The following is a 24,565-nucleotide window of genomic DNA, read 5'->3' as shown; positions in this document are numbered from 1 at the left end:
AAACGGAAAGGGATTTCCAAATAGTGAGAAAGTCAATATGGGAACAGTATGGCATCTCCATGAATATATTTTACAGATGGTTCATCACTTATTTGGGCCTATAAGTGATTCTCTTTTGATGCCTTTAGAGTCAATGATTCTTAGTGATTAGAGACGAAAATAATATACATAATAGATATTCTTGGATTACAAGACTAAGACAACATAACAAAAGAATCATAGATAAGGGGTTTAAAAGTCCAGGAACATTTCATTTTTGATGATGAGCTCAATGACTATGACCCCTAATTACTGGACCAGGTTCTGATCTCAGTGTTCAGTGTACAGTATGTAATTCTCACAACAACCCCAAGAGGCCAGCACTTTATCCCTACTTCATGGAGCAAGAGATGAAGGCTAGAGGGGCTAACTGATTTGCTGTAGCTTAAGCTTGTGCAACCCATAGCCTGTGGGCCACATGTGGCCCTGGATGACTTTGAATGTGGCCCAACACAAATTCATAACTTTCTTAAAACATTACGAGATTTTTGTTTTTTGCAATTTTTTAAGGTCATCAACTATTATTAGTGTTAGTGTATTTTATGTGTGGCCCAAGATAGTTCTTTTTCCAATGTGGTCCTTGGAAGGCAAAAGATTGGACACCCCTGCTCTAGTTCATCAAGTTCAGGATTTGGACCAACTCCTCACTGTGGCCTTGCAGGTTCTGCTAGGTAATGTCCCCTGTACCCCTGATGATTTTCCCTGCTCTGATGTTAGCTCCATCTGATATTAATATAGTTATTCCAGCTTTCTTTGATTAGTGTTAGCATGGTATATCTTTCTCCATTCCTTTACTTTTAAACTGCATCTTCATATTTAAAGTGGGTCTCTTGTAGACAACAAGACAAATAGTTGGGTCTTGGCTTCTTTGGAACCCACTCTGACAGTCTCTTTTAATTGATATATTTAAGACCACTGACACGTATTTTATTCATTGTCCTTATTCTTTGTTTTTTTTTTTTTTTTTTTGGTCTTCCACTCATTTGCTGCCTTCTCTAGTTTTAAGTGAGAATTGTGTATGAGTCAATTTTTCCCGTCTCAGCATATTATATAAAAAATATTTTATTGGTGGTTGTCCTGAGTTTGAAAATACATTTACAACTAACCCAAATCCACTTTCAAATAACACTATACTGCTTCACAGGTAGTGGAAGTTCCTTATAAGAGAGTATATTAATAATATCCCAATTCCTCCCTCCTATCCTTATAATATTGCTATAATTTATTACTTATCCGTATGCTATAAGCATGAAATACTTGCTGCTATTATTATCTGGAACATATTTTTATCTGTTAGATCAATTAAGAATAAGAAAAGGGCTGAGTTAACAGCCTGGTTAACAGACTGACAGTCTGTCCCAAAAAAAGAATAAAAAAACATTTCATTTTACCTGTAGTTCTTCCTTCTCTAAAGCTTCTCCCTTCTTTAGGTGGGTCCATCTTTATCACTTACATAATTTTCTTTCTTTTTTTTTTTTTTTTTTTTTTTTTTACGATGAAGGAAAGGCAAGGCAGGTCTACTAATCACATATTCCCTCAACTTTTGTCTGAGAAGGTCTTTCTCCTTCACTTTTGAAGAATAATTTCTCTGGATACAGAATTCTAGGTGTTTTTTTTTCTTCTTCAACACTTTAAATATATTATGCCACTCTCTTCTTGATTGCTCGCTTTCTGAAGTGAAGTCCCATTTATTACCCTTGCTCTTCTGTAGCTACTGGTGCCAGCATAGGAGCCCTCTGGCTCCTTTCAAGATTTTCTCTTTGTTTTTGGTTTTCTGGGCTTTGTATGTGCCTAGGTGTAGATACTTTAATATTTATTCTGCTTAGTGTTCCTGGTGCTTCCTGGATCTGTCATTAATTTTGAAAAATTCTCAGCCATGACAATTTCCAAAATTTCTTCTCCTTTCTCTTCCTTGTAGTCTCATTACATGTCGTTTCTTCTTCTGTGATTGTCACACAGGTCTCGGAAGTTCTGTTCAGATGTTTTTCAACCTTTTCTCCCCTCTGCATTCCAGTTTCACAGTTTCTACTGACACATCCTCAGGCTCACAATTCCTCTCCTTGGCCATGCCCAGTTTACTCATGAGCCCATCAAGCATTCTTTGTTTCTGTCACAGGGTTTTTGGTTTGTAGCATTTCATTTTAATTACTTCTTGGAGTGCCTATCTCTCTACTTACATTAGCCATCTCTTCTTGTATGCTCTCCACTTTTTCCATTAGTATCCTTAGCATATTAATCATAGTTATTTTAAATTGTCAATCTGATTAGTCTAAAATCTCTGCCATGTTTGAGTCTGGTTTTGACGCCTGCTCTGTCTCTTAGAATTGTTTATTTTGCCTTTTAGTATGCCTTGTATTTTTTTGTTGAAAGCTGGATATGATGTATTGGGTAAAATGAACTGAAGTAATCAGGCCTCAAATGTGGGGTTTTATGGTTAATTGGCTAACAGGCCATGCTTCTTGTTTTCTATAGCTGTACATGTCAGAGGTTAAAATTTCTTTGGATGACCTTGCTTTCACCACCCATGTTATTTCTAGGCTTTTTTTCATAACTTTCCTTGAATAAGATCTAGGATGTGCAGTTCTTTCAGCTGTACTCCCTGCTACTACACAAAAGCCCTCCTGATATAGTAGTTGGGGATGGAGAAGAGGAAGCATTCTATAGTCCTAGCATTATGTCTCAGTCTTTCAGTGAGCCTGAGCCCCTGGACTGTGACCTTCAAAAGTGCTTCTCAGTTTTGTTTTCTTGTCTCCTTCCAATCCCAACTTAGATGAGATAGGAAGACTAAAAGGAGTTGGTGTTAAGTGTTTCCCTTCCCCCAGGCCAGATAGGCTGTGTTAAAATAGTTTCTCTTGGCTGGGAACAGTGGCTCATGCCTGTAATCTCAGTACTTTTGGGAGGCCGAAGTGAGTGGATCACTTGAGTTCAGCAGTTTGAGACCAGCCTGGGCAACACGGTGAAATCCCGTTTCTCCAAAAAAACACAAAACTTAGCCAGGTATGGTGGCATATGCCTTTAGTCCCAGCTACTCCGGAGGCTGAGGTGCGAGGATTGCTTGAGCCCTGGCTGAGATTGTGCCACTGCACTCTAGCCTGGGTGACAAAGCCAGACTCGGTCTCAAAAAAAAAAAAAAAGTTTCTCTTGAGGGCAGACTTTGTTAAGAAGAACAACATACTTTGGGTATACAGTCATCCCTAGGTATACGAGGGGGACTGGTTCCAGAACCAATGCCCTACCCCTGTGCATGCCAAAATCCAAGCATACTCAATTCCTGCATTTGGCCCACAAATACCATTTGTATTTGTGCCCTCCATTTACATGGGTTTCGTTTCCCACAAATACTGTATATTTTCCATCTGTGTTTGGTTGAAAAAAAATCCCTGTGTAAGAGGACCCACAGAGTTCAAACCCACGTTGCTGAAAGGTCAACTGTATTTCCAAATGGCTGCTTTTTCTCTTTTTCTGCCAAAGAGGGGATTTTCCTCCAGTTTTTACTGTGAGAACCTGGTAGGTATCCTAGAGGTAAAACTCACAAAAGTGTGAGTGATTACAAGCCAGCCCCACTTGACTCTATTTAACTCTCAGATTTGTCCACACTAAGCCTCCTGCAATTGGTGAATTATAATTTAAGTATTCCTATCGTGGCACTGGTTTCCCAGAGGTTTCTGCTACTGGGCTTCTGTTCTGATAAGCTGTGATTCTCTATATCTGCCTGATACAGTCTCTCTTGTCTCAACTGCTCCTGCTCAAGGCTGCTTCTAAACATCTACCGTCTGGTCAACCGGTCACCAGCCAGTCACTACTACGCCTGGAAACAAACATGCCCAAACCACTAAAACTTACCTTCGCTGTGAGGATGGCAGTGATGACTACCAAGCTTCCTCCATGCTGACTGGAAACCAGACATCTCCCTATCGGAATTAAAGCAGCCTTCTTCCTGCCCATTCTATCACTCTGCTTTACTTTCTTTGAAACACCCATTCCTATAAGAGTCTCGGCTCAACCATTTATTTACTTATTTAGTGGCCATCTCCCTTACTAAAATTTAGATTCCAGGAGAGTGGGACCCCCAACCCTTGACACAGTATCTGGCATGAAGCAGCCTCAACGGATAGATGTTGCCTGCTTGACTGAATGAAGCACTCCTGTTCCCAAGGGACTGATTGCTGGGCATTAGCCAAATCTGTTGCCCCTTTCGACATTTCTAGAATAAGGCCTCTCGTGACCATCTGTCTTTTGCTTCATGGAGATGCATGAAAGGCCAGGGGAAGGGTGAAGGGAGTGGCCGTGGGGTCCTGAGTAACCTTCTTCCACTTCCACAGTTCCGTTTGGTTGGTTTGAGAAAAATGTTCCACAATTAAAACACAAAGATTTAAAAACTGCAAAGATTGGGCAAAGCTATTTTGATATCAGTATCTACAGCACAGAGGAAGCAGTCGGGCCTGTGAGAATTCAAATGGGAGCAAAGAAGGAGGAGACTGTTAGTTCTACTAGTGATGACTAATAATGAGCTTTCCCTCTAAGACAGTACTGGTAGAAAACATAGGCATTTCAGTTAGTTCCAAAGAGGAAAATCAAGGACCTACTCATAGTCTAAGATCATTCGTGCTGCCAGGCACAAATAAGAAATAATAAGAAAGAATAACCCTTTCTTCCATCTATCTTTAGTAACACCACACTTCAAAGAGTTTATTTAAAAAATATTCTGCATAAAAAAAATAAGTGTACTTCCTCTTATGGCTTATACTAAAAGCAGTCCAGTAACTGGCGAGGTGGAGTTGTAAAGAAAGTGATAATGAAAAAAAAAAAAAAAAAGGAAAAAACCCAACAACAACAAACTAATACGTTTCACATTAGTTTGCACAGAAACTACTACTGTAAAGATAAATTCTCTGATTCTGGGGCAATGAGTGCTCTTTCCTTTTCACAGAAAAGTTCTGTGTGTTCCGGACACCCATCCTCCTTGCTGGGCTGAGTGGCTGACACTGTGTGCACCTGTGTGCAGGAACCTAGGCAGCTGAATGCCGAGGGGTCTGGGGAGCCTGCTGTCTCTTGAGTCAAAAGGCCCTTCCTACTGAGCAGCTCAGAGGCAGAGAATGAGAGCTGCTTTGCTTTTTTACACTACCATTTGCCATTTGGTATGCATTTACACAGGCTGGCTCTCTGGCTGGCCAAAGGAGAGAAGATAAAGCAAACAAGAAGAAGATGTATATGCAAAGACCAACTTAAAAAAGGGGAAATAACGTCAACTTCTGAGGAAAATCAGTTGAGAAGAAATTCTCAAAAGCCAAATTGTTGTGAAAGATAAAACAGCGGCTAAGAGCTAATAATAGTCGGCTATAGATTTTCTTCCATCTGTATCAAGGCTTATTGTATAAATAAACGTTCTTTAGTATTCTTCAGCAACTGTTCGTGGGTGACTCAGTCTTTCAAAAACTGGACAAAAGGAATAATACAAATCCCTTGTATCTAGGGAATTCCTCTAATTAGAAGTGGCAATGAATTAGAGAAGAAATTTGATTTTAATTTAACATCTGCAAATGACAGATGCCTTTTCACATAGTTCTCAATGTCATTCCTTTACTAAAAATAATGCTAATAACAATAATAGTAAATTATTCAAACAGAACATAACATAGTAATCCATTTAATAACCTATTTTAGTACATTCTGGTTGTTTGGTATTTTCAATGATCTTTTCTAAATAAATAATTCTTTGTGTATTCAAAGGTTAACAATTTATTTTCCCTGAGAAGTTCCCAGAGCATTTTAAAGGGCATGATTTAATCTTAAACAGGTTAGTTGGCTGTGATTGGGATAAATATTTAAGAAAATCTGTACATATAAAATGAAAAGAAAGAAATTTACATAACCATGTTGCAAAGTCAAACACTCTCCCTATACCATGAGGTCACACTAGTAAGCTTAAACGACTTCCTTTCAAACTCAGTGCCAATCCTAGGCTCCTCTCAGCCTCCCATGTGCAAATGCTCTTGTAACTTCTGGCACATCAGCCTTTTCCCAGCATTTCTGGGCACCTGCTCCAGGTACAGGTCCTGGGCTAGATGTCACCCTGAAGAGGGATGCATGAACACACACGAACACACGAACGCGCGCGCACACACACACACACACACACTCTCACTCACTCACAACAGCTGCTGAACCTTCAAGAGAGCCAGCAACTACTTCCATGACGCTCTAGGGATAGTCAGAACAACTTAAGGAAAGGTACGGGCAGCTAGGAACAAGGGGATCCAAAAGAAAGGCATTTAGAATCCCTTTAAGGACTACAGAGAAGCCTTGATTCTCAACCAGCATTTCACAGCTGAGGAAGCTAAGGTTCAAAGAAACGGAAAGATCTGCCCAAGACACCTACCATCTTGTGGTAGGCTTAGAACTGTAACTCTGGGGTCCCATCTCCTGTCTTACTACTTTCCCTCCTATGCTTTTCAGAAATCACTGAATCACTATCATTTTTTTCTCCATGCTCATGTGTACCAGGGCTGAGTAAGCAGAATTCAGAGGACTTTAGCATGTTTTCCATTTACAAAAGGGACACTCTGGTTGGGGTGAAGAGGAGGACACTTCACCAAAACTTCCTCTTGTCTCAACTGCTCCTGCTCAAGGCTGCTTCTCAACATCTACCCTCTGGTCAACCGGTCACCAGTCAGTCACTACTATGCCTGGAAACAAACATGCCCAAACCTTACCTTCGCAAATTTCTAAAGGCAAACACTTTGAACACCAGTATTACTTTCCAGATACTGAAAGGGAGGGAAAGCAGCGTGGGTACTCACTGCAGTGTGGAGGCTCTATGAATCACTTTTCTGAAGAACAACTCGGGCATTTTAACAAACCTCTTGAATCACTCACTTTCTACTCTATATGCAAGTCTTTCCTTGACTGCTGACTTAGTAATAAAAGCTGGAAAAAACATAAGTCTAACAATAACACATTTCTTTTCTATGACCAAAGAACGATTGTGTCAATGTTTATGGAGATGGACTTATTTTGAAAGTAATTCAACAATGGAATGATGCTGCTAAGCACACTGATTTTTTTTTTTTTTTTAATGAAAAAAAGAAGTTCAATACAAAGCTCAAGAAGTGAACAGGCCCTCTCCGATGAGAGGGTTTTATGCGTTCACACAAGCACACCCACACTTCTTCAACATACCATTTCACAAATGCTGTGTATTATTAAGAGGAGGCGGATTCTGCCAGGCACATAATTTGTATATTTAAGGGAAGTGTATGGAATGAAAAAGCGAAATATGTTAAATTTCAAAGGACTTGGAAGCAATGCTGCCTGTAAGCTTGTATTACAAATAGCCCTACATTATTACATACGCTATTAATGAGGCCGAGTGAATGAAAGTACACTTTGAATATGCATGACTCTATCCAATGAGCAAGACTTTTGTGTACTGATGAGGTTTTTTTTTTTTTCTCTCCCCAAAAAGGATTAAAATTATTCTTAGAGAAGCATGGCTGCCCAGAGAACAGTAAAATAAATGTAATTAGACCACAGAGTCATACTATACTCAGATGAAATATACAGGTGCTAAAAGAATGCCTTTGACTCTACCTACAATTTTGGAAACTTATGCATATCCTGTCCTTCAAAAGGAATATTCCTTAACTTTAAGCAGCTGCGTCATTACAATTTCTAAGAAAAAATTAATGATTTTGGTGGAGATCCCTAAAAGTAGGCAAGGTTAAATAAACCTTTTGAGTACAAAGCCTTCCCTTCCACAGTAAGGAACACTAGTTAAAAGGCTAGGGAATGGGTAAATTATTGCACCAAATGGCTGAGAATTAATCTCTGCTGACTAGCTGTAATCTAACGAGGCGTCTGTGTCCCAGGGAGCCCGCAGCATGTCCCTGGCGGTATGTGCAGTGTGTCGAGTCTGCGTGGCACCCTTTGTCCTCGCTCACAGGCGGCCTTTCCCCTCATTGTCCATAATATCCTCATGCATCTGGGACGCGTGGAATGCATTCATACTAACAGACTTACCATTGTTTTCTCTCAGAAGCTTTGTTGAGCAAAGACTGCATCACGGTTACTGATAATTATATTGCTTAATTAATCAAGACAAAAAAAATTTGCAAATCATTGCCTGGTTGCCAAGCAGGGAGATAAAAAATGACAACAATACAAGCTGAAGCAATATAACAAAAGTAACAGCTATCTGATCAGAAATTCTTATATAATGAAGCTATTAATGCTAAATCGGTTAATGTTAACATTGCTCCAGGTGTCTCTACTTAGATGCAAACAAAAAGGCTAACATTATGGATATAAAAGGCCAAATGTTGCCATGGATTCTGTAACCTGATAGAGAGGACAGCCTTTCCATTTGATTAGGGAATGCAATTTAAATACCAGGGACTGAAGCCAAACAAACAGACTTTCCCTCCGCAAGCCTCTTGCATTCACCCTGGGGTCAGTGGTTGGTGAACAAAAGGTCAGCCACACTTGCCCTGGAAATGTCTGGATTAATTTTATTACATTGTAATGGTTTGTACTTTAAATGTAAGGATAATACTAAATTTCCAGTTGGCCATTATTCTCTTCTTCCCTTTAGGCTTTTTGAATTAAAATATTAAGCAAGCAATTTGCTCAATTCATCTTGTTAGAATTTATAGCCAAATTCATAAAATGTGCAAACATTTTATAAGAAAGTTTACAAGGTATGTTAATAATTACATTCATGCATTATCAGTGTACTACCTTTTTAAAAAATCACTTTTGAATCTATAAAGTGAATTAAAATGCCTTGTATGTTTTTTATTTAAAAATAAAGGTGACATTAAATGACATTTTAGAGGCCCACGTTGAAAATGAGCTAATAAAGCCAATTAATCCATACTAAATATTAAAGAAACATATTTCCTCTTTCTGAAAGCTACAAGACACTAAATTCACTGGTTCCCTTATATTAAAATTTTCAGTTTAATTCTTTAAACTAGTGCTCTTCATGGACAAACACAAATGTTAGCACTAAGAGCCATTTTCATACACAAAACTGAAAACTTTACACACATGGACATCAGAATAAAAAATGATACAAATATTTAATATGAAGTGACTTTTGGCATCTGCGTTCCCTGAATAGAAAAGAGAGTTTCCTTTACGTCAGGCTTTGCAACAGCCAGAATGGGATTTTTATGAATTCAGGAGTTGACCCGGACTGCATCTACTCTGAGAATAATAAGCATGTTAAACTTGGAATTCATTAAGTATTCTCTCTCCATAGTAGTAATAATAAAGAAGAAGAAGAAGAAGAAGAAGAAGAAGAAGAGAGAAGGAGGAGGAGGAGGAGGAGGAGGAGGAGGAGGAGGAGAAGGAGAAGGAGAAGGAGAAGGAGAAGGAGAAGGAGAAGGAGAAGGAGAAGGAGAAGGAGAAGAAGAGCTAACACTTAAGTAGCTTTTACTCTGGACCATGCACTGTTTGAAGCATTTTCTATTTATTGGCTCATTTAATCCTCACAACATTAACCCTTTAGATTAGGTCATAAATCCTAATATGAACAATAAATCTGTTGTCTATTATTTCAAAGCTTTAAAAGAGAGTTTTCAGAAGGGTAACTTTCAGCTCCTTCAGGAGAACAACTTGAAATGAAAATGAAGATTATACTTACTATCAAGCTGAAAAACACAAAGTCATTCCTCTTGAGAGATGGCTTAATATGCTAATGTTTAAGAACTTTAAAAACACCCTTCTATTAGTAATTCTAAAACAAAAACAAGTTGCTACATAAAGCATGGCTAAGATACCACTAAAGGTATGACAAGGATCGAAACTGCAGCCAATTTAGTACACAGCACACAGATCATTGGATTGTTCCAGCTCTTCCCATGATCAATACCAATTGACATGGCTGAACTGATTCTGCAGCAAGGTGCTCCAATTGTTGAAACTCATCACATGGGCCGTGCTCCAGAGGCCCAGCCTCTTCGTGGACATGCCTGCAATCCTGCAGGATTGACCCCATTAGCACAGTCAGAGGTTTGGCAAGTGCCTGTACACCAGGCAAGCTTGGATTCCATACCCACGGTTCTCCACAAAATGCTAGATGTGATATGGGGTTCCTTCAACTCTTATTATTAATCAACATACCCAAAATTTCAAGGTACAATTTTTCAAAAGTACAAAATTTAGAAAACTTAAAACATTTACAAAATAATAAATTTGACATTATAATTTCCAAAAACATATAGTAATACAATAACAAAATTTTGTGCTCATGATGAAAAATTCTTTGAAAATCCCAATTCATATTTAATTCCTATAAAGCATGCATAATTCAGATACATGTAAGACATTCAACAACTGGATGAGAGTCCCCTTTAACATATTTGTATCACTGATTTTCAATGACAGTGAATCACACGACAAATGCTTTATGAGTCAGTATAACAATGCAATAAAAACGACGTACCTCAGGTTTCTTCGTTATCGCGATGAAGAACATGTGATTCTTCATTGGGTAAATAATGATTGAAACATCTCCAAAGGCGGTTGGGATAATACCCCTGCGGTAGTCTCTGGAGTGTTCAGACCAGACGATATGGACCTCGTCATTCCCCAAGTGACGAAGCTGCAACAGCAAATTGGCTCTTTATTAATCAGGGTGATAACAGCAGTTTAGGAGGGGTCATGGCTTACAAATTGAATTATAAAACTCAAAGGCCAAAAAAAGTTCACTATCAAAAAAGACTACACCACTGATGTTCTGTGAGGATTTTAAAAAGCACAAGTGCATAAAAACACAGTCTGTCTTCTTAGTGCGTTGGTACTAAGATAAGGCATGCAAGCTTCGCAGGCACATTACAGCTGGATGGGACTGAGGTCTTTGTAAGAATTTATTTTCTAATGGAATTTTACTCCTGCATCAGAGTCCTATGCTTTGTATTGCTGAATATGTTTCTAAACAATTAACAGCCTACGTCTTTTATTCCACATTGCAGTTGTGCTTTATGAGACTCTCAATTCAATGGTTACTATGAACATAAGAATATGAACATAAGAGAACATAAGCCATTACAACACAATTGTTATCAAATGTATAAGAAACTAGATTTGTGACAAACCTTTAAGAAAAGGATATATAAAATTACCTTTGCTTAGGAAATGAATAACTATTGCTTAAGTCTGATAAGAATACCCCTACCTAGCATTTAAAGAGTGCTTACTGTATAGAAGGCATGTTCACACATATTGTCTCATTTAATCTTCCCACTAACTCTCTGAGGTAGATGACATCATCTTCATCTTATTGTACAAAAAAGAAATGGGTGCTCAGGAAGGTGAAGGCACCACCTACCCGAGGGTGCATGAGCAGCAGTGACAGAGCGGGCCCGGGACATGCACTGGGCTTCCAATTCAGGGTCATTTTCACTGTTTCAAAGCTACCTAAGCCTGCACCCAAAGTTATTTTACTGTCATTGCTTAGCAGTGTAGCCCACTTGTTTTATCATCTTATATACAAAGAGTCTGTAAAGAACAAAAGCAAATCACAGACTCCTGGCCTCTTTGAGGAGGCCTTACTAGAAAGATCTCCAAAACAAGACCCCTTGAGAGTTCTTTCAGGCCCAGGCTTTGTCAGGTATAAGAACACCCTTGATCAATCTCCTGCACGATGACTGTACCATCTCAAGCTGGAGAAAGCTCACACGAAATCATTTAAGTGACAAAGAATCAAAGTGTGACTAAAATAAACTAGATTATAAAGATTAAAATGTTGGCCAAAATTGAAGTTCTGAAACCACAAAGGCTGGTAAGGTCCTCTGACATCTTCTGGGAATTTGAGATTCTCGTTCTCTCACATGGAACTACAGAAGGATGCTCTCCAGCACCACGAACAAGTATTTCTTGCTTCCTTATCTAACAGATGAACACTAAAAATGACTAAATTCAGAAGCAGTTTAATAAAATAGAGATGTGTCAAATCTAACATTTTTAGTTTTGTCTTAAAGTATTTTTTAAAAAGATGTTCTGGAATACTATGTATTTAAAACGTGTTAGCATAAATACAATTTTCTTTAGACTATTGGACCACAAAAAGAAAATCTCAGGTGACCCCAACATAGCCTCTTTTCTATTGATAAGGCTACAAAAGGAAGCTCATTTGCTGCAATGCTTGTTTATTCTTCACTCTCTCATACTTCTGGGAACGACTGTACGGCCAATTATTTAAAAAGTGACCTGTGCCTATACCTTTGTACCTATACTGAGGGGTGCACAATTCAACTGTGTTTGAATGTGGGCTCTGAGACAAATGCAACTGCGGGTGCTGAGCATAAGTCATGATGATCCAGAACAATTTAATGGCATCTACGACTTTCTAATGGCAAAATTACCCAGTACGTCATTTTTTTCCTTCCCCCTTCCCATATAAAGGTAAAAGAATAGCAGGCAAAAGGTGTAGCCAACTCCTTACATAGTTTTAAACAAAATACAACACTGGGCCTCCTAGTGGTGCTGAACAGCTCTTTCTATTTCTCCATTCCTGTATTTGCTACAGCTTTTCTTTTTCTTTTTTCTTTTTAATAAAACATGCAAAGACATTATAATACACTCCTAAATTCAGTCCTTTTGAAGTAAAAACATGGTAGCCAGCATCACCAAGAACCTAATATAGGTATGTTCTCAGGGAAATACGAATAGTATCTAACTGGCACTGTAAGGGGAATTCAGATCTGCAGAAGGCAGTCGTGAGAACTGGGGCTATCCCTGAATCCACACTTACAGCCCTCACCCTGCAAAGACAGCCAGCTTCAGAGTGGCTCTGGGTCCCTTGGTATAATGCTTGCACAAATGTCTGAATGGAAACACCTACTAAACACCCCTGAAACATGCTGCCACCACCTGATGTGGGTGCTCTAGTATCTGTGACAGCTCCTTTTGATCCACAAGTCCCCAAGTATTAGTTGCAAAACATTAACTGTGAGGTAATACCGTGATTATTGAAATTTTGTAGTTACTTTCCCATTTTAAATTGGGTTACTCAACTACATAACCTAAGTATCTCTTAATTTTACTTGCATCTGTATTCTCAGAACTACAGCAAGGGAGGGTAGTTTCACACTAATAGACCCATCCTCCCAGTGTGGCAATTCTGTCATTAAGGAAAAGCTATTTTTGTGTGGTAATGATATGATATATTCATCATCTCAAGCTGCTTTCAGTGACATGTGACTCAGACTTCTGGATACATCACAGTTTAACTAGCTAAATCACAAAACTAAAAGCTAAGGCCATGGGAACAACTGGCTGATAAATCTGGAGCAAAGGGCAAAAATATGGCTTCTTTTGCCTATAAGAAAACAGGTAGGTAAAATAAATAAAATTCATCTGGGCAAACTGTCAACCACGTCAGAACATACAGAATACTCTGGACACCTCAAAGTGTTGCCCAATTTAAAGAAGAGTCCATCATGGAGACCTAATTTTGTGCATACTAAAGAACTGTGATTAGAGGCCCTCAAATTAGAAACCCACAGTGAGTTCAGTGAGTGCATACAAGTCAAGTTGATCTGGTTCCTATGTAACTGGAGAAGAATGATGAGTCTCCTGGAATGGAGCCGGTGTTTATGTTAGCTACTCCTTCAACTGCACAACAGGCTCCAGAATGCCTGGATACTCATCAGGCTCAGAACAAATGCTCAGATTTTAAGTCTTAAGAAATCAATCCCGGCCCCACAACTTTTCATCCTAACAGAGTTTTAAAGTCCCTTTGCCTAAGCCATTCTGTCTGTTGCTGCTGCCAGGCTGCACGCCACTGGTGACACTGGTCATGGTACACACCTAATAGGCTGACCTCCTTTCTCGACTAATTGCATTACATCGCCAGCTGGCTCCAGAAGGAGTCGTCTGTTTGATTGAAGAATTCCTGCTCCTCAGTGGGCCCGGCTGCTACTTTTACTAAGTAACAGTCAGGCCTGACATCCCCATTGTTCAGATGACAGTGTGCCCATCCTAAAATCTAAGTTTTATTTGTAAATTAACCAAGAAACTTCCTGCCAGAACAGCGCTGCCTGGAGACTGATAATGTGGGCCTTTCATCCCTTTTCACTCGTACTGTATCACTGCCAATTTGTTTTTTATGTGGCTGGCCAGCCTGAGGCTATAAAAGCCTTGTAAGACATAAGTGCAATTATAGTCCTGGAGTCAAATGAATTGGACAAATCCAATAGCACAGCTCTGTCCCCACTCTGCAAACCCCTACAGCAGTTAGATTAGCTGTGAAAAATCTAATCTAGCTAGAGCTAACAAATTTCTGCAGTGAAGGATCAAGAGTTCAGTATGGGGTTGCAACCGGATTGCAGAATTGAAAAAGTCCCCCCGTGATAGGGGCAGAAGAGAGCATGAATCACTTTAGAATTTTGTAGCTCATTTTTAAGCTGTTAGGAACAATTTAGTTAGAATAAGACAAGGAACTGTGGGCTGCTGTTACTGTGACTGATTTTTAGTCTAGCTGTGAGACATCTGATAAAGAGAGTTTATCACTAATGATGCTAAATCTTTGAGCTGCAAAAGGTATCAGCTGAATTTTGATTATTACAGTAGGGAATCTTTCAACCAGGCCAAGTCTTAGAACATTATTTACAGCCTGGCATTTTAACAAGAAAACACGTCTTTTCTCAAAAAAGAAAAAACAGTCCTACTTAAGAAATAATTTTTAAAAATATTTTATATTTTAAAAATTATATCTTTTAACAAAATAATTCCTAGTCATAAGAAAAGTATAGAATATGGTGACACATTTGCAAAGCAGAAATAATTTACAATGTACTGCAAATAAAAAAGATGTGTGAGCCCAGCTTAGGATCCTGGTAAGCTACGCTAGAGTCTGAGATCCTGGTGAACTCTTGGAGGGCAGAGTTCTCACTGCTGAGAGTTCTACAGCCAGGGGCAGCCATCAAAACCCAACACTGAGCGAGCTCCTCCAAGACCTGTGGGAACCAGCACGTGGTCAGCGCTTCTGACTGTAGTACTGCCACCCCCAGGAGGTCATTATAGCATGCTGGGGCAGGAGAGGGAAAGGCTGCTGAGTTTTTGAATGCAAACTGTGCTCTGTACATCTGAGACACTTGATCGCTATGAAAGTCATCTGTAATCGGGCCATGACTCGAGTTCTGATGTTTCACATGCACTGTTGCCCATCGTATACAGGCACACCTCAGAGACATTATACGCTTGGTTCCAGACATATCTGCAATAGGTTTTTTAGGTATTGCAAATATTGCAGTAAAGCAAATCACACAAATTTTTGTGTGCACTGGGAAAGCAGTATGCCTAAAACTTATGTTTACTACAGTCTATTAAATATGCAATAGTATTATTTCTTAACATACATATATTAATAAAAAAATTCTATTGCTAAAAGATGCTAATTATTATCTGAGCCTTCAGTGAGTTGTAGTCTTTTTTTGCTGGTACAGGGTTTTCCCTTGATGTTGTTGGCTCCTGATTGATCAGGGTGGTGGTTGCTAAAGGCTGGGGTGGCTGTGGCAATTTCTTAAAATAGGATAATGAAATTGCTACATTGATTGACTCTTCCTTTCATAAAAGATTTCTCTGTAGCATGTGATGGTGTCTGACAGCATTTTGCCCACAGCAGAACTTCTTTTGAAATCGGAGTAATACTCTCAAACCCTGTCACTGCTTTACCAATTAAATTTATGGAATATTCTAAATCCTTTGATGTCATTTCAACAATGTTCATAGCATCGTCACTGAGAACAGATTCCTTCTCAAGAAACCCACTTTCTTTGCTTATCTGTAAGAAGCAACTTGTCATCCAGTCAAATTTTATCATGACATTGCAGTAATTCAGCTACATCTTCAGTCTCCACTTCTAATTCTCTTGCTATTTCTGCTACATGTGCAGTGACCTCCTTCACTGAAGTCTTGAATCTTTTAAAGTCATCCATGAGGGTGGGACTCTATCCAAACTCCTGTGAATGTTGATATCTTGATCTGTTCCCGTGAATCATGAATGTTCCTAATGGCATCTAGAACGGTGAATCCTTCCCAGAAGGTTTTCAATGTTCTTTGCCAGATCCATCAGAGAAATCACTACCTATGGCAGCCATAGCCTTATGAAAGTTCTTAAATAGTAAGACTTGAAAGTTGAAATTACTCTTTGATTTGTGCATTGCAGAATATGGATATTGTGTTAGCAGGCATGAAAAACATTACGTCTCCTTCAGAGCTCTTGGGTGATGAGGTACATTGTCAGTGAGCAGTAATACTCTGAAATAAATCTCTTATTCTGAGTAGTAGGTCTCAACAGTGGGCTTCAAATCTTCAGTAAGCCATGCTCTAAACAGACGTTTTGTTGTTCCATTTACAGAGCACAGGTAGAGTAGATTCAGCATAATGTTTAAGGGTCCTAGAATTTGGGGAATGGTAAATGAGCACTGGCTTCAACTTAAGGTCACCAGCTGCATTAGCCCTAACAAGAGACTCAGTCTGTTCCTTTGAAGCTTTGAAACCAAGCATTAACTTTTCCTCTCTAGTTATGAAAGTGCTAGATAGCATCTTCTTCCAATAGAAGGTTGTTTTTACTACACTGAAAATCTGTTGTTTAGTGCAGCCACCTCCATCAGAGATCTTAGCTAGATTTTCTGGATAAGCTGCAGCTTCTCCAAGAGCACTTGCTCCTGCACCTTGCACTTTCATTTTATGGAGACAGCTTCTTTCCTCAAACTTCATGAACCAACCTTGACAAGCTTCAAACTTTTCTTCTGCAGCTTCCTCATCTCTCTCAGCCTTCATAAAATTGAACAGTGTAGGGTCTTGCTCTGGATTAGCTTCTGGCTTACGGGAATGTTATGGCTGGTTTTATCTTCTGTTCAGGCCACTAAAACTTTCTCCATATCAGTAACAAGCTATTTCATTTTCTTATTATTCATGTGTTCACTGGAGTAGCACTTTTAATTTCCTTCAAAAACTTTTCCTTTATGTTCAAAACTTGGGTAAATGTTTAAAGAGGTCTAGCTTTTGGCCTATCTCAGCTTTCAACATGTCTTCTAATCATTCCTAGCTTTTGATTTCTAGTGAGAGACATCCAATTTTTCCTTTCACTTGAATACTTTGAGGCCACACGAGGTTATTAAACGGCTGGTGGGTGAAGCAGTCAGAAAACACCCAACATGTATCAATTAAGTTTGCCATCCTATATGGGCAGTTTGTGGTGTCCCAAAATAATTACGATAGCAACATCAAAGATCACTGATTACAGACCACCATATGAGATGATGATGATAATAATAATAATAATAATAATAATAATAATAATAATAATAAAGTTAGAAACACTGTGAACATTACAAAATGAGACAGAGACACAAATGAGCACCTGCTGTTGGAAAAATGGTGCCGATAGACTTGTTTAAGAGTTGCCACAAATATCCAATTTGTAAAAAATGTAATACCTGTGAAGCGCAATAAAGTGCTGCACAATGAAACAAGGTATGCCTGTACATAGTCCAGACATCCGTGGCTGCAGTGGTGAAAAGCAAAACCGTGCAATAAAGAAATAAAGCAGGTACAGTGAGGCCAGTCTGCCAATATAAAGCACCTGGCTAATGGGGCAGGAAAAAAAGAATCAATTAGACCAACGGGCAATAATGAGGGATGATGGTCAGAGACATCGTCCCAGGCACCGTGCTAAGCAATTTCATAATTTCATAGGAATTATCTCATTTACTTCACTCAACAACCCTGTAACATAGGCTGTGTTTTTTATCTCACTTAATAGATGAAAAACTGAGGCACAGGCTGATGAAATAACTGAATATACATCTGATCCCTGTTGCGCCTGTCACCGGGGTCTGGCTATAACCACCACAGTAGACTCCCCAGTGGCCAGCCTTAGTCAGCACCTGAGGTGCTGCCCTCAGTCCCTTGCATTTATGTGGTAGGGAGAGAGAAAGGTGGCAATTCTAGGTTCCCCACCTGCTAGCAGGCCAGGTGAGTGCAAATCACAGTTGCTCTGAGACGTTCTCCTCATCTGGAAGCTTACAGAAGCAGATCCGATTAGAGGCTTCCTTCCTAGAGTGAAACGCCTTTTCTTTTAAGGCGCTCCTCAGTTTGAACACAGGGTCACCTGAGGCAAACATCCTGCAGGTTGGAAGGTAAAGGCCAAGTTCCCTGGGGGAGGTTCCTCAGGGGTGGAGAAGGTTTCCTTTGACTTCTAAGGAAAACTGGCCACAGAGCAAGTTGAAGAATAAAAGGTAAGGGGCAACAGTGGGGCTGCTGGGCAGCTGCACACCTGCACTTAAGTTGACAGATGCTGCCAAATCGCTCTGTAGCAAGCCTTGGAGGGGCCTGCTTTCCCAGAGCCCCACCAGGACAGGGTTAACATACTTTGTAACCTTTGACAATCTGTGACATCAAAAATATCACTTTCCATCAGGTAATATTCACGGGAGGGAAGATCCAAAAGTAACATTTAAGACCCTTTCTTTTCCTAAACCTTAATCTCAGGGTCGTAGAGTTCAGAGGAAACCATCTCAGTGTGCATTCTACCTTTGTATTTGTCTGTCCTAGGAGAACCTCACCAACAAACCAGGGCAGCTAAGAATGGTGCCCGAGGAGACCCCTTACCTTTTTGGTGAGGGAATCATCTGAGTCTGACGGCATTCGAGTGGAAACGTGGAAAATCACTTCCACAGTCGAGGTAGCATAGTAAGGGGCCGTCTGCCCAGTGCTGCCATTGCGCTGAAGGCCACCCATGAACCCACAGTGGGTGGAGAGATCCACCTGACAAAGGTCACAAAGAAGAAAGAGTGAGGATCAAAAATGAGCCGTTCTTTCACTAAGCAGGACTGTGAATTCACAAAAACATAAATTATTTTCATTGTTATATCTTTCTTTCTGATTACAAACAAATGTAATACAAAGTTAGACCAGATTAAAATGTTAAAGAAATAAAAAACATTGAAAATGAAAGTGCTCTATAATCATATCAACTGAATAAAACCACTATCAAACTTTTGGTATATAATCTCTAACTTTTTTCCCACCTGTAGGTATAAATGTATGTGTGTGTATATATATATGTGTGTGTATACATAGGTTCCGTATTGATGGGATTTGGGGGTTTCTGCTTTTTCAAATCAGAAAGCACACTCAAAGGAGTGTTCTTCTAAGACGCTGGGTCAAAAGGTACCAATATTAAAAATATTCAGCAAACTTTGCTAAACTGCCTTTCAAAAGGGTTGAACAACCACTTTACACCACTGCTGAAAGTTTATGAGTCATAACTCATTTTAAAGTTACGGCATGAGTGTTCACTTCTTAGTGTCTTTATCCAAAATGTTTAACTTGTCATAGACTAGTATTCTTTCAGTAAAATACCTATTCTAACACATATGAAAAAAGAAATAGAAGAATTTCCTCCATGCCAAATACAGTCAACATATACTCTTAAAACTCTAATTGATAATGTATGACTTAAAAATATATTAAATAATAACTATATTCTATGACAAATTAGAAGTAGCCTTACTTGTGAGAACAATGATTTACTGGAAGTGCAGTAACTGTTAGATTCAAACCTACTTGCCTTAGTAAGGATGTCGTTTTGACTCTCATGTACTCTTACCCTGTCCCCATCCCTACCTCGGTCCCCTTGCTAGCATTGAGCTCTCAAAGGCACCCAGAAAGTTTTTCACAGCACAGGTACTCAAGAAACTAATAAAAAATAAGGAAATTGGCCAGATGCCGTGGCTCACGCCTGTAATCCCAGCACTTTGGGAGGCCAAGGCAGGTGAACCACGAGGTTAAGAGAGCAAGATCATCGTGGCCAACGCGGTGAAACCCCGTCTCTACTAAAAATACAAAAAAATTAGCTGGGCGTGGTGGTGCATGCCTGTAGTCTCAGCTACTTGGCAGGCTGAGGCAGGAGAAGAGCTTGAACCCGGGAGGTGGAGGGTGCAGTGAGCCAAGATCATGCGACTGCACTCCAGCCTGGTGACAGAGCAAGACTCTGTCTAAAAAAAGAAAAGAAAAAAGAAAAAAATAAGTAAATTATTTTAGATATGTTGATTTCCATTGTAACTACTACTAAGTCTTTCAGATGCTAGGAATTTTTTTGTTTAGGTTTATGTTTTGGGGGGAAAGGTGTGTGTGTGTGTGTGTGTGTGCGTGTGTATAAATGTATATATGTCTGTATGTCAGAGTACCATTTAATAAAGAAAAAAAATAAACTTTTCCAACATCAATCATCCTGAGATCTACCTTAGGGAAATAGGTTGATAGCTAAACCACCATGGCTATTATATTATATTTTCATTGCAACTTTTGACTTCATCCAACTCTTTCTTCATCTTTTCACCCATCAAGTCATTGACTTCTTCTTCAATCTCCATACTGTGGCCAAAGCCATTGCTTCTCTGCCCACATTTGTCTTCTCTTACTACAAACTGTCTATGGCTGGGACAGCCCATCTGACTATTCAGTTCTGATAAAAAGCAAATGAAAAAATATTAAGAGGAAAGTTAAAGGAAAACAAAAGTTCACGTATTAAATACTGACAAGCAACTAATAGATGTCAAATCCAATAAATTCTTCAATTCCAGAACTCTACCTATGCTATATCTGAATGCAGAAGCACATGTAAAAACTTATACAATGTCTAGTTTGGACACATCTTTAAATAGTGCTGGTCAATAAACACCTACTGAATGAAATGCATTACCTCCCATCCAAGTCCAGCAACAAAGTCTTCATATGCCTGGCTTCCTCTTTCGTTAGAGAGGATTGAACACTTGTCTTCTTGACCTTCAGCAATGTAAAACACTGCGATTTTGTGTGTCTCACGGCTATAAATTTTTAAATTTAAAGGAGTTAGAATTCTTATACATAAAATTTTACTTCACTACTCTTAATACCACCAGCATGACTTCTACCACTGAGCTTACATTTACTGAGAACCTGCTAGGGGTCAGTCAGTGTTCTGAGATGGTCTGACACATGATCTCATTTATTCTTCACAAATGTGCTAAAGAGATGAGTATTATTATCACCTCCCTAGCACAGGTGGTTGAAAGGAGGCACAGAAAGTGAAACAAAAAGCACACCCAGCAAGCAGGGGATGGGAACTGCGGCAAGGCCATCTGCTTCCTGAGACCATACCCTCAGATACAAGATACACTGACCAGCAGGTTGGGGCACACCATTTGGTAAGTTCTCTGTTTTTGGTAAAAAATAATCTTTTAAAGTATTTCAAATAGATATAAATTGTGAATAGATCTATGTGACTGTCCGTATCTAACTCACACTTTAGGCTACTGGGTGGCTCTGTGATTGGAACTATAAAATATGCCACGGTTTTATGAGAAAAAGGATATCCTTCCAAGCAGAACACACTTGGGTATTTTCTTCATGAAGGGGTTTACTAACTCCTGGGCTCTGACTATTCTGAGGGTGCCTGACAAGGTGGACAGCTAGTCAGGGGAACCCCTTTTAGCCAAAACCCTCCATCTGCTTGTTCCAAGATAGATCTGGGATACTCTGGTATTAAATCAAGCAAAAGTGATGTGCACTTTGAAAAAAGAAGCCTTGCCATTTTCTCTTTTGTACATCTAGCATACTGCTTTGTATACAGTAGGTGTTCAGTTAAATCTCTGTTACTGAGCAGATATATAGGTGATACATTTGAATGCATTAATAATAAATTTCTACAAATTATACCCTGGAGTAAAGCGACAAAATACCTGGGGCTGTACCAAGCATTTGGTGATAGTTTAGGGATGAAAACACTGTTCTTATTCAAATAGAGCTTTAATTACAAATCATTCATTCCCTAGCCCAATCATCCAAGAGTTATGGTTTTTTTAAAGTTTCGATGTCCACTTCCAGAGTGGTTCCACTTTTCTCCTTTTTTTGCACTACATTCTGATAAATCTCATAGGAATAACTGTAAAGTTCTTAAATACAGAAATATTTGTTCTGTCAAATTGTTTAATATTTCAACATTGTAATTTGATTAGATATCATATTAGTGGAACTGAGCTCCATATTTTAACAAATTCTCTAAGATTTCCTTCTGTGTGCATTATTTCTCTACTTCATAATCAGAACTAATTGACTCTCAATTAAAAAGTTACACAAATAACTGGAGGAAGAGAGTTCTCTCCTTTTACTAAGATAGCTTATTCACTTCCCCCCTAGGTTATATGTAATAAACATATTTGGAAGAAGAATTAGAAAATACAGAAAGAAAAGAGAAGAATAAAAACCACTAGCAATTTCAACAGATAATAAGCAAAGAACATAGCCATTACACTATTTTAGGATACACTTTTGCATGCACATATGAGAAGCTACTACATTCTGCTTTACAACAGATTTTTTCACTTAAAATATCTGTGAACACTTTTTTTTTATTGTGGTAAAATATACATATCACAAAATTCACCATTTCAACCATTTTTTAGTGTGAAGACTTTTATATCATGTGCTTCTACAACAGACGTTTAATGATTGTAACAACATTCCATTATATTAATATGTCATAGCCCAAATCCTCATTTAGGTTGTTCCATTTTAAAAGACACTTTCACGTAATCTTTAATACATCTTAAAGATAATCTTTAATGTTTTTAATCTTTTCACAGTATCTTTTTTTTGAGACAGTCTCACTTCATCACCCAGGCTGGAGTGCAGTGGTGTGATCTCAGCTCACTGCAACCTCCGCCTCCTGTGTTCACGTGATTCTTGTGCCTCAGCTGTCCCAGTAGTTGGGACTACCGGTGTGTGGCATCACACACCACCACACCTTGCTAATTTTTTATTATTATTTTTAGTAGAGACAGGGTTTCACCATGTTGGCCAGGCTGGTCTTGAACTCCTGATCTCAGGTGATCCACCCACCTTGGCCTCCCAAAGTGCTGGCTTTATAGGCTTGAGCAACATGCCCAGCCCGAATATCTTTAATATGTCCTTAAAATAAATTTAGAAAGCTTGTCCTCATGCAGCAGGAAGCCCTGAAAGTGCCACACCATTCACTGCCCTGAGCAACAGGCAGGGGACACCAATGGCGTAGAATCTGACTAGACTATTTCAAGTGCTACAAAAATTTGAGCACTTGGATAATAACAGAAACCATAACCTATGACCTAAAAGACTGCCTCTTTCAACAAAAGTGGAGAAGTATAGTTATTCAATTTTCTATCTGTAGGTCTCTCTACATATGTAAAAAATCCTCAGCATTTAATTTTTCTTTGTTTTATAGACTTTACATACATAAAAACAACCTCAGGTTTATCTACAATGTTTCAGTTTATTCTCCTTAAAAATCTAAGCTTTTTCCATTGCAGCTGTTCCTAAGTCCTTGAGCCCTCATTAACTCAATGTGGGAGCACAAGAGAGCTAAGCCTGAATGATGGGGCTGACCAATGTGAGTGTGAGGAAAGATGACCTTTAGTTGTAAACATTCATCAAATTTCACGTTCTCCAAAATGTTAGTACACAGAGAGCCTGCTAGGATGCAGAAGCTGTGTCTGGCCTTATTAGAACCATGCTTTTGAAATGGTAATTAGCAACATCAACAGCACTTCACATCCGTAAGAAGCACACCAATGTATGAAGGAGCAGGTAATTCAGAAACACACATACATGAAATTAACAATCTCAATCTCCCCTTCCTCATTAGAATGCACTGTTGTTTCTTATTAGGAATAGACCAGAATAGCTCAGTTTCCTTGTGCTGTCACATGAAAAAGCCAAAGGAAAGCATGATTTTAACATCCACCTCCCCATGCAGTGGCAAGAAGGCATTTATATCTAAAAGGGAAGCCCACTGTGATTTGTATGTACATTCATCATAGCATTGACAATCTAGACCATAGCTGCAAGATAGCCTCAACTTTTCCAACGAACATGTTAAGAAGGAACTATGCATCAAGAGCAGTGAGATAAATTGATAACAGAATTAAACAGAAATGTTCTAAATGAAAGTTGACAGACAAGGTATTTTCTTACCTGCTACCTGACCAAAATACAGGGCAGTCTAGATTTCTCAAAGCTGAGGAGTACCAGACTTATTTCTAGTTTCTTCAAAAAGAATCTTCAAAACACCCTTCACCTTAAAATAAGTTGATACCCATTTGATGTCAGGAAGACACTAAATCCAGGAGTTGGGGTTTTAAGTGAAGGTTGATCAAGGCGCAGGGAGGGGACTGCCACTCAGCTATTCAAAGCTGTATTTCGCTGCAACTGTACCCCAGGGAGCTAATTCAATTGCACCTCATGCAACTAAAGTGCATTAACACTCAACAAATTGACCGCAATTACATGAAACCAAGTATTCACTTAATACTAAGAAGCCTGGAATAATTCAGCATATGCTTAAAAAGCTGAGTGTGGAACCCAAATGACTGCTTATTTAATACCGAAGGAAGGAGGGAGAGGATGGTGAATCCCTGAGTTCTTCAGAATAAATCCCTTACAGAATTTCCATAGAAAAGTTGATCTATGTTCCTCTAGAGAAAAGGAATCACAA

At 39.0% G+C, this 24,565-nt stretch overlaps 1 protein-coding gene across 6 annotated transcripts in view; it reads right to left on the bottom strand.

The window, feature by feature from the left end:
- RALGAPA2 (Ral GTPase activating protein catalytic subunit alpha 2) overlaps positions 1–24,565 on the bottom strand; it is a 323,453-nt gene that overhangs the window by 96,665 nt on the left and 202,223 nt on the right. For 5 of the 6 annotated variants that reach the window (XM_023217753.2, XM_023217754.2, XM_023217752.1 and 2 more), the window contains 3 exons: positions 20,759–20,882; positions 18,664–18,819; positions 10,487–10,645 (listed from right to left, as the gene is read on the bottom strand). In XM_023217753.2, coding sequence (XP_023073521.1) covers positions 10,487–10,645; positions 18,664–18,819; positions 20,759–20,882 — 439 coding nt within the window. Of the gene's footprint in view, positions 1–10,486; positions 10,646–18,663; positions 18,820–20,315; positions 20,522–20,758; positions 20,883–24,565 lie in introns of those variants that run through there. The other variant, XM_023217757.1, reaches the window with a different exon arrangement.

The sequence above is a fragment of the Piliocolobus tephrosceles genome, chromosome 20 (genome assembly GCF_002776525.5).
Source record: "Piliocolobus tephrosceles isolate RC106 chromosome 20, ASM277652v3, whole genome shotgun sequence".
Classification (NCBI taxonomy): domain Eukaryota; kingdom Metazoa; phylum Chordata; class Mammalia; order Primates; family Cercopithecidae; genus Piliocolobus; species Piliocolobus tephrosceles.
Note: the sequence above shows the minus strand (reverse complement) of the source record. Positions and strands in the feature narration are given on the sequence as shown.